Raw genomic sequence first — 12,222 nt, 5'->3', positions numbered from 1 at the left:
TTTTTTTAAGGACACAGTACATCAGAATGAAATTCATAAAGGTAGATCAAATCTCCATTATTAAAATTGCTGTGGGTGAATATATATACAAACAAATCAAACAGACCAGCAAATTCTGTGCACTTTACTAGTTCTTCTTTAGTTTAGGAAATTAAACCATGATTATTCAGTGGGGAAAAAAAACACACACACACAAAACTAAAATGTTTCTGAAGTGCTTGAGAAGTTTGTGTTTCACTTCATGGCTGAGTTTACTGTCTATAAAGACTCATACAAAACCTATACATGTTCTGTACTGTAGACAATGTCAAATCACAGGACTGCCATTATGTATGCTGCCTAATTACTATTTTTCAAAACTGGACGTTTTTTACCACTAAGCAGGCCCTGTGAATAAAAAATAGCAATAAAAAGAAATAGAAGGAACCGGAATAAATTATCAGTGTATTTTAGGAAATCAATTTCCCTCCCAAGGGCTCTTTATCCCTTTCAGAAAGCAAGCAAGCCTGTTCTCAGTGTAGACTGGCAGTCTTTTCTGACACTAACTCTGCTCTGCTGTTAGATCAGCTCCCCCTGAATGCTCTAGGAAATAATGTAAAAAGAACCTAAATCTCAAGGGTGAACAGAAGAGTGGGGCACCTTGAATAAGTAAGTCCATCCATGTAGTGCCTAATCCTCAGACTCAGTCAGAGTTGTTACCTCTTACTTTCTTACTGAAAAGTACATCAGAATTTAGCAAAGAGAATGTAACATGTACTGCCAAATTAGACAAACAGTGAATGTTTCTGGTGATACATATAGTGTGTTCACAAGAAGCAAGTCCAGCCTTCAAAGAAAAAAAACTAGATTCCTAGACCTGGTTTTGGCTCATACACTTCTCAGATACTTGACTTCTTTCTCTTACCTTAGACGACATGATGTTTTTGACCTCTTCATCAGCAGCTGTCTGTGTAACCGTGATGTCAGGATTGCTGCAGCTTATCACTCGGCTCTGCAGGAGTTTACTCCCGACGGACACTGCAGAAGTGCGCCCAAATGTGTAATAACGAGACTCCGTCAGAGTGGCACTGCCCCCTGCACCTGACCATGGGGAGATGTTTGAACTGAGACTGAAGGACATAGTAACATGAGACAAACATGACATTCGAGCCAGCTCAGTGCTGCACAGCATCAGTAGTAGGAAAAGCACAGAGCTTACAAAAATCTCATCACCAACTGCTCTGTTAAATTATATAGGCACTGAATAACAAGGTACAGGTGTTTTGGGATTCTACAGCACATAAACTGACAGTGCATGCAGTAGTGAAAGCCTGAGGGCTTTCTGAGCAGTAGTACTGCTGCAGTAGCTCTTTCTTCCCTTTATCAACTCTTCTCAATCTGCTGTAGATTAAGACAAGATTCATGAGCCAAAGCAGTGCTATGTTTGAAAGTTATGCAGTCTGGGTACAAGAAGTTCTGATTTGCTGTTTTAAAGGCTACTTGTCTATGTCTCAAAAGCACGACGATAAGTAGTGTGTATCGAGATAAAAGATTTTTTTTTGCAATTACTGCACTGGTATTACCTAGTTTTGGCACTTCTTTTTGAGGGTCTGGCAGGCGAAATACATAGTAGACATATGATGCCAGGAGGCAGTTCCTCCCATGCTGATCTTTGCTCAGGTTTTTGCTGTTGTGGAGACTGTTCACTATTGCAACCACAGATTCAAAAGCGAACTGAGAGAAGTTGGCTGTGAAACAAAAGGCAAAAATTAGTCTCAGCCCTGAAGGAAATAACATAATTATATCATGGCATTCCTTATAATCATAACTAATTTGTAAGCGCTTTAAATCACTCCTTAACAGATTAACAGCTGCTGACAGCAACAGCTACAGTGGGCCAGATACAAAGTCTACCTAAACCAATAACCTATCTTCAGCAGGCTCACTTTCAACCCAGTCACTACTACTTCACCACATGGTGCTATGTAAAAGCAGACCCCAACCATTCATGACAATTTCTAGTAGTCTTCAGGTACTTCCTAAAAAATATTTGCTTGAAGGACAATAATGTTGATTCTTCTCCAGCTGACAGAACTATACAAGATACCAGTCTCTTGTTCTAATATTTTAGTGGATGACAAATACTGGCTACCAAAATTAATTAGGAAATCAGCTGCACCACTGTCTTCAAGTATGCCTTCCTTCCACATTTAACATAGGTAACGGGCAGCTGGCAGCTTCAGTAACAGAAAAACATGGCTGTGCATGACAACATCCTCTTTTTGTTTCCACCCAATTCTGACTAAAGATATTTGGGAGGATGTAGTACAATCATCAATATCAGCCGTTGAACAGTTATTTAAATTGTTTTCCCCACAAAGCAGTTAAACCACCATCCTGCTTATTACTTATATCTCCAGATAAGTAACTATTAAGATCTAAAGGGACTCTCAGAGTTTATTTGTGCAGGGAAGAGGAGGACAAACAGTTTCATCAGATCTGATTAAACTGTGCAGTGAAACTGTGTCCAGAGAAGCCCAGCTACTTCTGGACTACCCAAAGAGTAAATGTGACCCTGGACATTTGGCAAACTTCTCCATATCTCTAGTTTGCTTGCAGAAGTAAGGAAAATAAGTAAAGGACCATTAAATACCTGTCTGGCCAGCTATGACCATAGGCTGTACGGCCAGTTGGAAAAGTTTATCTAGAACCAGATGTAAAAATAAAACAAGAGGTTCAAGTCGTGAAGAATTCAAACAGATAATGCTGAGTTTCAGTTCATGTTCCAGTGTAGCCTCAGTGATCTTCTGGTCCATTAGGCGAATGGGGAAGGTCACTTGACTTTCCAAAGAATGGCACAGAGTGAAGAACTTCTCCAAGTGATTGTCCTGCAAACAGGGTGCACTCACAGTTAACAAAACTGATACAATTCAGACTGCTACTTGATAAGCAAAGCTTGATTCCCATCTGATGGAGAGAGAAAATACTTATACGCTCCTGGCTTACAGAGGCAGATAGCTCTGAAGACCAATTTCTAAGTCAACTGTCAAAATGTTTTGTTTGCTCCTTTTCAGCTGGCTCAGATTCAGACTGTGGTTAAATCAGATTAAAAGCAGAAAAGCTGAAGTATGCAGTAAATTATACTGCTTATTCTTTGATAGAACTCTGAGGTCTAGAACTCACATCAGAGGTCTACAGTCTTTTAATTATTATACTCATTAAGGTCTTTTCCAACCTGAGGAATTCTGTGATACTGTAGTGTCTCTGCCACCTGCATCTAAGAGTCTCACTTCCAGCTACATACTAGGGATGGTCTTGCTTCAGTCACAGGATTTCCATTTGATTGCATGTAGCTATCAGAGTTAACCAGAACAAGATGATGAAAGAGACATTATGAAATACCAGGAACAAAATAAAGCTGTTTGCTTCAGACCCCAATAAAAATGGGAATTGAGATATCAGAATCTTAGATCCCAAAGTTCTCTTTCAGCATTAAGTTAGTATCCCTACATCATTTGGCATGGATGGCTGGGCTGCCATCTGTGTGGAGTGTCTTGGCAGCCTAGCCAGCCCTCGAGGGAGGGGAGATGCAGTGCTTTCCTTCAGTTGTTACATACTTGTTTGAAAACTAGCTGCTTAGAGTGCTTATTCGTGAACTCATATCAGTGGATTTTATTCACTGAAAATAATCAGGTTCTTTCCACAGCTGTAAGACAGTAGGAACTTTTCATTTGTTTTCAAACCTGTGAGGGCTTAAACATCTCCAGTTCATAAACCTCCTCAGTCAGAATGGGCAAATGAATATTCTGTGAAATGAAACTACAGTTGTGTGTGGCTTTGATGCATTACCTGGGTGTGAACAGATGAAACAGCCTGCACTTCAATATTGAAAACACCTTTGTGTCCTTCAACCCATTTGATAGGTGGTGTCTGTGCTGGAACTTTCTGTAATAAAAAAGAATTACGGGAATCACTGTCTTTTAATGATCCAACATAAAGCCTGCTTAAATGGGTCTCTAAGATCATAATGCTATTCACTTTAGGTTATCTAACTAAGTGCAGCACAAAGGACCATCACCAGGTGTCAAAAATTTTATTCTCATAGGCCAGATGAAGAGAATTTCATTCCTTAAAGAGAGAAATTTGGAGTACTTCATCTGGATGCCTAGAATAGACAGTGTGAATTTGCATCTTCCGTGATTAGAAGTTCACAGCTAATGCATGCCAAAGGCACTCCTTAGTGACATGGTACAGTTTAAAGACAGAGGCAGTTTTCTACTCGCCGTATTAGCTCAGAGGTCTAGTAGCAGCAGCTGAATCTATGTAACCTTCCTTCCCACACTGCCACAAAAAATGAGCAAATCATCTTGTGAAAGAAAGCAAATTATGAGTCTGACAATTTCTAAACAAATGTATCATTGGTTAGACAATTTACAAGGATTACTGAATTAATAACTTTAAAAAACACAATTTAACAATACATAATAACACCAGTGAAAGAAACAATGACATTTTTCTGTAGAGTTTTATCCTTTTAAATACAGAAACGGGAAACAGTCCAAAAACAGATAGCTATGTTGGATTGTAAAATACTCATGATGTTCTACATTGCAAAAACATTGTCTTTTCATAATTTTCTTTGTTACCTCAGGAGAATGAATTGAATAGTTGAACGGCAGCTTATCCAGTGCAACAGGAAGACAATAATGTCCTGTTTGAAGACGATCATTTAACAGAATTGGCAGCCACTGAAACAGATGAAGAGAAAATGCAGCAATATTCATGACTATATATGATTAGAGCTATTTATCTAATCTGTTATGTATAGCCAACAGAACAAGAAATGAGATATTGACCTGAGTTTCTCTGCTCCAATCCATTAAACAGTAATTTCTTTGCATTTTAAATTCACTGATAGCTACTGTAGAAAAATGTTCAAGACTGCTTTACAAACAAACCCTTTTGAAAACAGAGAGCTTTTCATGTGTGACATATGTTTTTCTAATAAATCCTATCAGAAGGACTTAATAGGTTCCATGCTTTTATTTGAAAAATAACTAAATCTGAATAGATTGATCTTTTTTTTTTTTATCCCACCCCTGGATGTGTTCATGGCCAGGCTGGATGGGGCCCTGAGAAGCCTGATCTGGGGCTGGCAACTTGGCTCACAGCAGGAGGCTGTAACTGGGTGATCTTTAAGATCCCTTCTAACCCAAGTGATTCTGAAGTTTTGAGAAGTAAATCAACAGAGTTCAAGTTTTGCTATCGACAAATTGAACATTTTGGACACTGCTACCCTGAGAATTAAGGCCATGACCCATCAGAACTCTGTAATGACATCTGGACATACTTTTTGCTCTTGTTTAAATCTGAAAGAGGCTGTGGAGTAACACAGGGCAAAAACATATCATGTTTAAGAGAGTAAGCATTTGTGGCATCTATCCATAAAAGAATGCCTGCTTGAGAGGATAAATGGTACTGGAATCAAGAGCATACAAACCTCATAGCAGGAACAGACAGATAGCATTTGTATGGCTCCATGGTTCAACAGCACTAGAACTTTTTCACATCTGAAGTATTGTTATCACGTACGCTTTCTTCTTATTCTAAAATCTCTCCAGTTCAAAATATTTAAAGAAAAATGACAATATGCTACAATATGTGTTTCTTAAGCTGAAACATACTGGTTTCAACATGAAGATAAGTGAACTTAAGATAATTGAGTTCTAGTGTCTTGATATTTTTGTGGCTTTTGATTTTAACAAGGGTAAAGGACAGTTTTTATGTAAACAATATGCCATATTAAACAATTCAAAATAGTATGTTAAATGTTACATCATGTGTGAACATGTTAGATAACAGTAAATAACAGTTAATTGCCTTTTTTCTTTTCAGAATTTAACAATTAAGAGCTGTACAATAAAGCATCGCTGTTGCAAGTATGTAGGTATATACTTAATTACTGTGCTTTCGGTGAATTCACCAACTTCAAATATGCTTACCAATGTAAAGTTAAAAAGATAGGATGTAACAGCACAAACTGCATATGAATGTATTATGCCTGTACATTTAGCAGGTGCATGAACATGCCCTGCAGTATCTTTGAATTGATACTATAGCCTTTTACTTGTTATGACATATTACCATAACCAGAAAGGGAATGTGTGGCAAAATCCTTGATAAGCAGAGAACTATCTGCATGGGATACATATCCAGACATCTAGCTTCTCTTCTGCCCTCCATGTCCCATACATACACACATTTATATCACTTACTGAATACCCAACGACAGTTTCCACAGATGCTCCTTGCTTTGGCTGGCAGCTGATATGATAGAAAGTGAACAATAGATGGTGTTTCTCTGTGAGTTTTGCTGGCAGTTTAATTTTTACTTCTTCATAAAAGTCAGGAGACCTGTTTAAAAAAATGCCATGCATATTTCAGAGCAGAAGGCATATTTGTCAGCAGGCTCCCAGATGCTATGGTTATAAGAAATGTATAGATCCTAAAAACAGCCTTGAGATAAGTCATGCAGGTGAAGTATGTACATCTGTAGACACATATCTACAGTCCTGAATCAGGAAAAGTTTGATGCAAAGTGTACTTTGCCAGAATACTTCAGTATCATCCACCTCCTCAATTTTAAAACCATTCAATTTTAATTTGTGGTTTCAGCATAGTTACTGTATAAAACCTAAAGTTTGAGTTCGTATTCATAGGAGAGAGTCCCTTCAGTTCTTTTGGATCCATGAATAATCAAGGTGAATGCTTTTACAAAGCTGCTGCTTCCTGCTCCTGTTCCTTCATCTTCAGGCAGATAATACTCTTGACAAGTATTTAAAGAAAAGCATTTTCTTATGCAAATGCATGTAGTAATCAAAATTAGGTACTGACAAATACTCATAAAATGTAGAAGTCTAAAATAGCTTATTACCATCATACTTTGAGTAACTAATATTGGCTGAGAATTACGTAACGGGGTCATGCTTAATACATCGCAAGAATAACAACAACGCTTACTTGTTATGATATGTGACAGCTGTATATATCTCTTGCACAAATTCTGGACCTGAGGATTTTCCAAAAATTACCTGCATTAAAAAATAAAAGTGAATACAGTCAGATCTAAAACATTTAACTGTTTTCATTCTGTGTCAGTTTTAAGACAGCATTATAAAGGCGGATAATGATCCTTCAATTTGATGTTAGCATGTTGATACAGAAGTGTTATTAGCACGCATCTTCCTCACACAACACACAACACAAAACACCACAAAGATGGATCAGAGGCATCTTACTTTACATTCATCAGTAACTCAAAAGTTAGAAACTGCAGGAATGCAGTTGCAACAAGCCTCCTGTGGATTATCATATTGCTTTTAATCACATGTTAAATGATGAATTAATTTTTTTTGAGAAGTTCATTTTTCAGTTCTATCCTGCTTATGTAGGGTGAGAATCACCCCACCTCACCTTAGAGATCCACAGCTCCTTTACATTCAGCAGTATTTGAGTCTCTTTAGCCTCCATGAAAAGGTGCTGGAATGCTGTAACTTTAAAGGGTCTCAGATTGATGAACTGAGACCAGGGAACCTGCACAGCAGAAGCCTGTATGTACTGAGGTGAAACTCATAGTACACAGCGATGCCAGATAAACTGACTTTACCCCAAGCATTCATCAAAACCTAACAGTGAGATGAGCACAATTTAAAAAACAACAACAAAAAAACAGCCATGTAGCTATACATAAAACTTAAGTGTTATATTCACATGGCACAGCATCAGCAGTGAAAGAAAATAAGGCCTAGGAAAAGATTGTGCTTATGCTCTGATTTCGGTTCCAGCGTGCATCTGGAGTAAGGAACATGACACTGTAAAGTGTGCACTGTACAGCGTCAGCACACTCAAAAAGGTTGACTAGTCCTCGAGACAACAAATTCTTGGGGTAAAGTTCTTCAAAGTAGTATTTAAACTCATTTTTAACACAACTAAAATCACAGAAGGTGGTATCTCAATCTCATTCTCAAAAATCCAGTGACATACTCTGAAAATTTCCACCAAAACACAAGCTGAAGTCAGTGCCTACAGGGCTAGTGCTATGGGGCTGATGCCTACAGGCTTTCACAAGCTTTCTGATGTCAGCTCTCTTAAGGTCCCACTTTGACAGTGTGGAGTAAATAGTAAGTTGTCTCTTCAAGAGGTTCCTCAGGACTGCACCTGAGTAACAGCTTCCTACATATGCTCAGTGTTTATTACCGGCATTGCACAGGATGGGTCTTCACCACACATAAACTGGATCTTGATGGTAATGTTTCTTGCAGAAGCTGGTCGGTTAGCAAAATTCAGCCTCTGGGGGTAGACAAAGAGGAGATTTCTGGAAGAAAAAGAAATAGGAAAAAGCAGCTAAGTAGTAAGCCTTTCAAAATGAAGTGCACACATTAGCATTTTGCTGATTTCTGTCCCTGTTCTTCTGTATCATCCAGAGAGTTAAAGCTGGAAAACTCTTTTACCCAAGTTCTCAAGGAAAATGCAAGTTCTTCTTGTGACATAAAACATCCTGCGTTGAGGGTTTCTCATATGGTAAATACATTTGAAAAGGCTGTCTTCCTAGCTCCCACTTTTTCAGGTGTATGTAAAATGAAATAATATCTTTGCTTAGTGTAATGAAAAGCAGAAGCCTCTCAAGAAAGCAGCTCCTTTCTCAGCTATGAAGAATCAGGTTTTGAAAGCAGAGGTGACAAAAACAAGGAAACTAGGAAATGAACCCACCAACATACAGTCCTAGGTTATAGCTTGCTTTTCTAGATTATGTAAATTGAAAAGCAGTGTTGATGATTAAATGGAAACAAGCAAATTTTAACCTCTATCTCTAGAAGCTAACTAGAAATGAGTTTCTGAACTAATTTTTTTAGTAATTCTTTTAAATACATCATATGTTGCCATTTACTAGATATTTAGTAGCTTCTATACATGGGTAAACAACTAAACTGAAAAAGAACCTATAATTTTTGTGGGGCACAAATGGTCTTCTAATTTCAAGGCTCATTCCAATAGAACAATGCAAATGTAAATACAGGTTTTTTTCTATGTTGAAGACTGTGGCAGGTCTGAGATTTCAGCTAAACACAGTCTGTGCACCTTCTGGAATCATGATTAAGTCTGTTTAAGTGCCTATTGTTATCCTTTTGTTCTACACAGTACTCTTGCCTGCCACACTAATGTACTTTCTTCCCTAACCTCCTTAAATGCACTTTCAGCTCTAGCAAATTCTCTCCAAGAAAATATTAGGAAAAACTAAGTGAAGGTGAGAAATATATTGGTAACCTCCACTGAATTATGTTAGGGGGGATGACATATTAAATGAAGGATATTATCAATATTACATCTGTCAGAGATGAAGAAATACACATAGGGGACGCTGCATAATCCAGCCATTGCTTCATTAATCTGCAGCCCAGCAAGAGACGTCACAAATCCCCGTAATGTCCCTAAGCACTGATTTTTACATTTACATGTGACTTTGGATGAAAAATATGCAAACATCACAGCGAGCTCCTTGCTGACTACACAACCAAAGAAGCATTATTCCAGTGAGCACCGTACAGAAGAGGTAAAGCTTGTGCCATTTATGCTCAAGCAGTTTTAGGGACCTTGCTTACATGCGCATTAAACCCATCAGAGCTGAGGAAGAACAGAAGTAAACCCTGACTCTGAGTATCAGGCAGTGATGAAAGTGATGAACAACTCTAAAAGCAGGAAGCTGGGGAGATGATCAAAAGAGGTTTCTTCACACTGCCATAGGGACAGGCATACACAGCAGATCTTTTGGTGACTAGCATGCTTCTTCCTGACATCACCGGTTCCCTCTGACAGCCTGAGAGCCTGAACACTTCCATGCAGCTGTTAGCATGGCCCTCAGGATGTGCTAAGCCCCAGGAGGCCACATGTTCCCCTTAAGGCTCAGTGCTGAGTGGAAGTCTACAAACAACATGCCACAGCAGCTGCTGTCTGTGATTAATGCTGGTGTGACTGAATTTCTCCTCTTATTCCCTCTACAGAAAGTACCTCCAGATGCAGGCAGATGCTTTCACAAGAAGCAAAAAAGCTATTCAAGAATCAATATGGGTCTACAAAAGCCACGACAGAATATCCAACACCAAGCCAGCATAAGAGTTCCACACAGTAACAGGATTCTGAGGGGAAGCACTAATTCAGTCTGCTTCTCTGGATCTGAGGCTGACCCAGCACAGGGACTGTGAGGTAAAAGGCTATTTTAATTTGTCCATTATTGTTGACATGAAAAAACAGATATTCTACAAAGTTTGTAGTCAGAGCATTAAAATTTTACAGGTAAACTGAGTGGTAGGTCGGCTCATAAAATCAGATTCCTGTTCAAATCACATTAAATTACTACAGAAAATTAGTTCTTTCTAAATTTAAATGTTGTAAAGAGCTTAGAGTCAAATCAGACTAAAATCTTAACAGCATTCTCTCTGAATTGACCTTCAATCTATGTACATAATTGAAAAGCCTCATCGTTACTTCATACATCAAATGTTACAAAAAAGTAGTCAACCACATAATGTATTTGAAAACCAAAACCACAGACAAATAACTGAGATGTTACGAATCATAAAAAGAACGCACAAAATAATCTATCTCCCATCATAATAATTTTCTGCTGAATAAATGTAGAAAACCTTTTGACCCACAAAAGCCTACTTCACATTATCTTTTTCAGAAGTTAAAACACAAAACTTCTCCAATATTAAATTCAAGAGGACTAGACCCCCTTCTGATGACTTCTGCAGCCTTTTGCCATACTAACCCACTGTGAAGCAATACCCTCACTTCCTTAATTCTTAATTAATTAATAAATCCTGAGTTGAAATATTGTTAAAGGACATAAATGAGTACATATTCATCAGATATTGACTATTGCAATGTTAAGCATAAAAGAGAAACAAGGAAACAAACAAAGAAGAAAAGTAAATGAGTTTTTTGCATCTCTTTTAAACATCCAGGCAACAAACTGAAAGTAGATGTTTCATTAGTATTTGTCTAGGCATGTGCAGAGCTACTATTATGCCAACAAGATCTTACCAAACTGTATTTTTAAAAGTTTTCAGTGTTCTGTTATTCAAATACATTTACATATATAAATAATAGAATCACAGAATCACAAGGTTGGAAAGGACCTATAAGATCATCTAGTCCAACCGTCCATCTCATCTACATTCAAAGTAACATTTTAATAACTAACTAACTAACTAAATATTTACTAATTTTGGATTCTTTTTGTATCTAAATCCATAGCACTGGTCAATAGAACTGGTTTGTAGACTTACAGTCAAAAATTAGGAAACATTAAACCAACAGCAGCACATTGGCGCGTTATCACAGCTGACTGAAAGTTAGCACATAGCTTTATGGAAACAGGGTGGTTATATGTCTCAGGTTAGACAAAAGGGAATAAATAACATAAATCACTATATATCCAGATGTGTTCAAGCTCAGAATTACTTTGCAGAGGGGAGCTTCTTCTCAGGCTTACAGCAGTATTCATCTTGGAGAGAGCTAAGCAAAGATGACTTTCTGGCTCCAAATATAGCTGTAATAACAAAGCTGTCAAAACAAAATCTAGCACTCTCACATTTGTTCCTCATTTCCCCAATGTATCTAAAATCTGTTTTCAGGGTTGAATGAGGTATTAACGATTTACACTTTACAGTACAATTCTATTTTTGTCATGTCAGCTGTGTTATCATCATTGATTTATTAATTAATGTGAAGATTAAGGTAAACATACTATATTGATCTTCTCTTCATTATTACTACCTAGACAGGACAGTTCCTGTTTTGTTTCCACAGTTTTTACTTAGAATGAAATTCAAAACAGAGCCCAAAAACCTTGAAGAAGCTGAGCATGTTGGGTGTGAACTCTTGGAAAAAGAGTGTAGCCATTGAGCTACAGCAAGCATTTCTTCTAATGTGGGCGTATTTATTCAACACAGACACCTCGCAACTGGAGGACAGTGTGGAGACACCTTAATTTGCTTCAGGCAAAGCAAAGATTAAACACGGTAGCTTTGTTATTCAGGGTGTCTAACTGTAGGACTTGACACTTGTCAAAATTAAAGAGACTAAAGCGCCTTTCTAGATCAGCAACTCAAAGTTGTTGCTATTGCTTTTTGTTTTCAAAAGCAAATCTTCATACACTACCAGGCTGCCACCCTGGAGTTG

General features: G+C 37.8%; 1 protein-coding gene across 3 annotated transcripts in view; it reads right to left on the bottom strand.

Annotated features, from left to right (window-relative positions):
* The window catches only part of DOCK8 (dedicator of cytokinesis 8), a 73,420-nt gene that overhangs the window by 33,342 nt on the left and 27,856 nt on the right, over positions 1-12,222 (bottom strand). For all 3 annotated transcript variants that reach the window (XM_032441260.2, XM_015848888.3, XM_015848891.3), the window contains 8 exons: positions 8,236-8,353; positions 7,000-7,070; positions 6,255-6,393; positions 4,626-4,727; positions 3,829-3,924; positions 2,633-2,867; positions 1,563-1,727; positions 905-1,080 (listed from right to left, as the gene is read on the bottom strand). In XM_032441260.2, the coding sequence (XP_032297151.2) occupies positions 905-1,080; positions 1,563-1,727; positions 2,633-2,867; positions 3,829-3,924; positions 4,626-4,727; positions 6,255-6,393; positions 7,000-7,070; positions 8,236-8,353 (1,102 nt within the window). The remainder of the gene's footprint in view (positions 1-904; positions 1,081-1,562; positions 1,728-2,632; positions 2,868-3,828; positions 3,925-4,625; positions 4,728-6,254; positions 6,394-6,999; positions 7,071-8,235; positions 8,354-12,222) is intronic.

Source organism: Coturnix japonica, chromosome Z, assembly GCF_054131305.1.
Source record: "Coturnix japonica strain WE chromosome Z, WE-NBRP24, whole genome shotgun sequence".
Taxonomy (NCBI): domain Eukaryota; kingdom Metazoa; phylum Chordata; class Aves; order Galliformes; family Phasianidae; genus Coturnix; species Coturnix japonica.
Note: the sequence above shows the minus strand (reverse complement) of the source record. Positions and strands in the feature narration are given on the sequence as shown.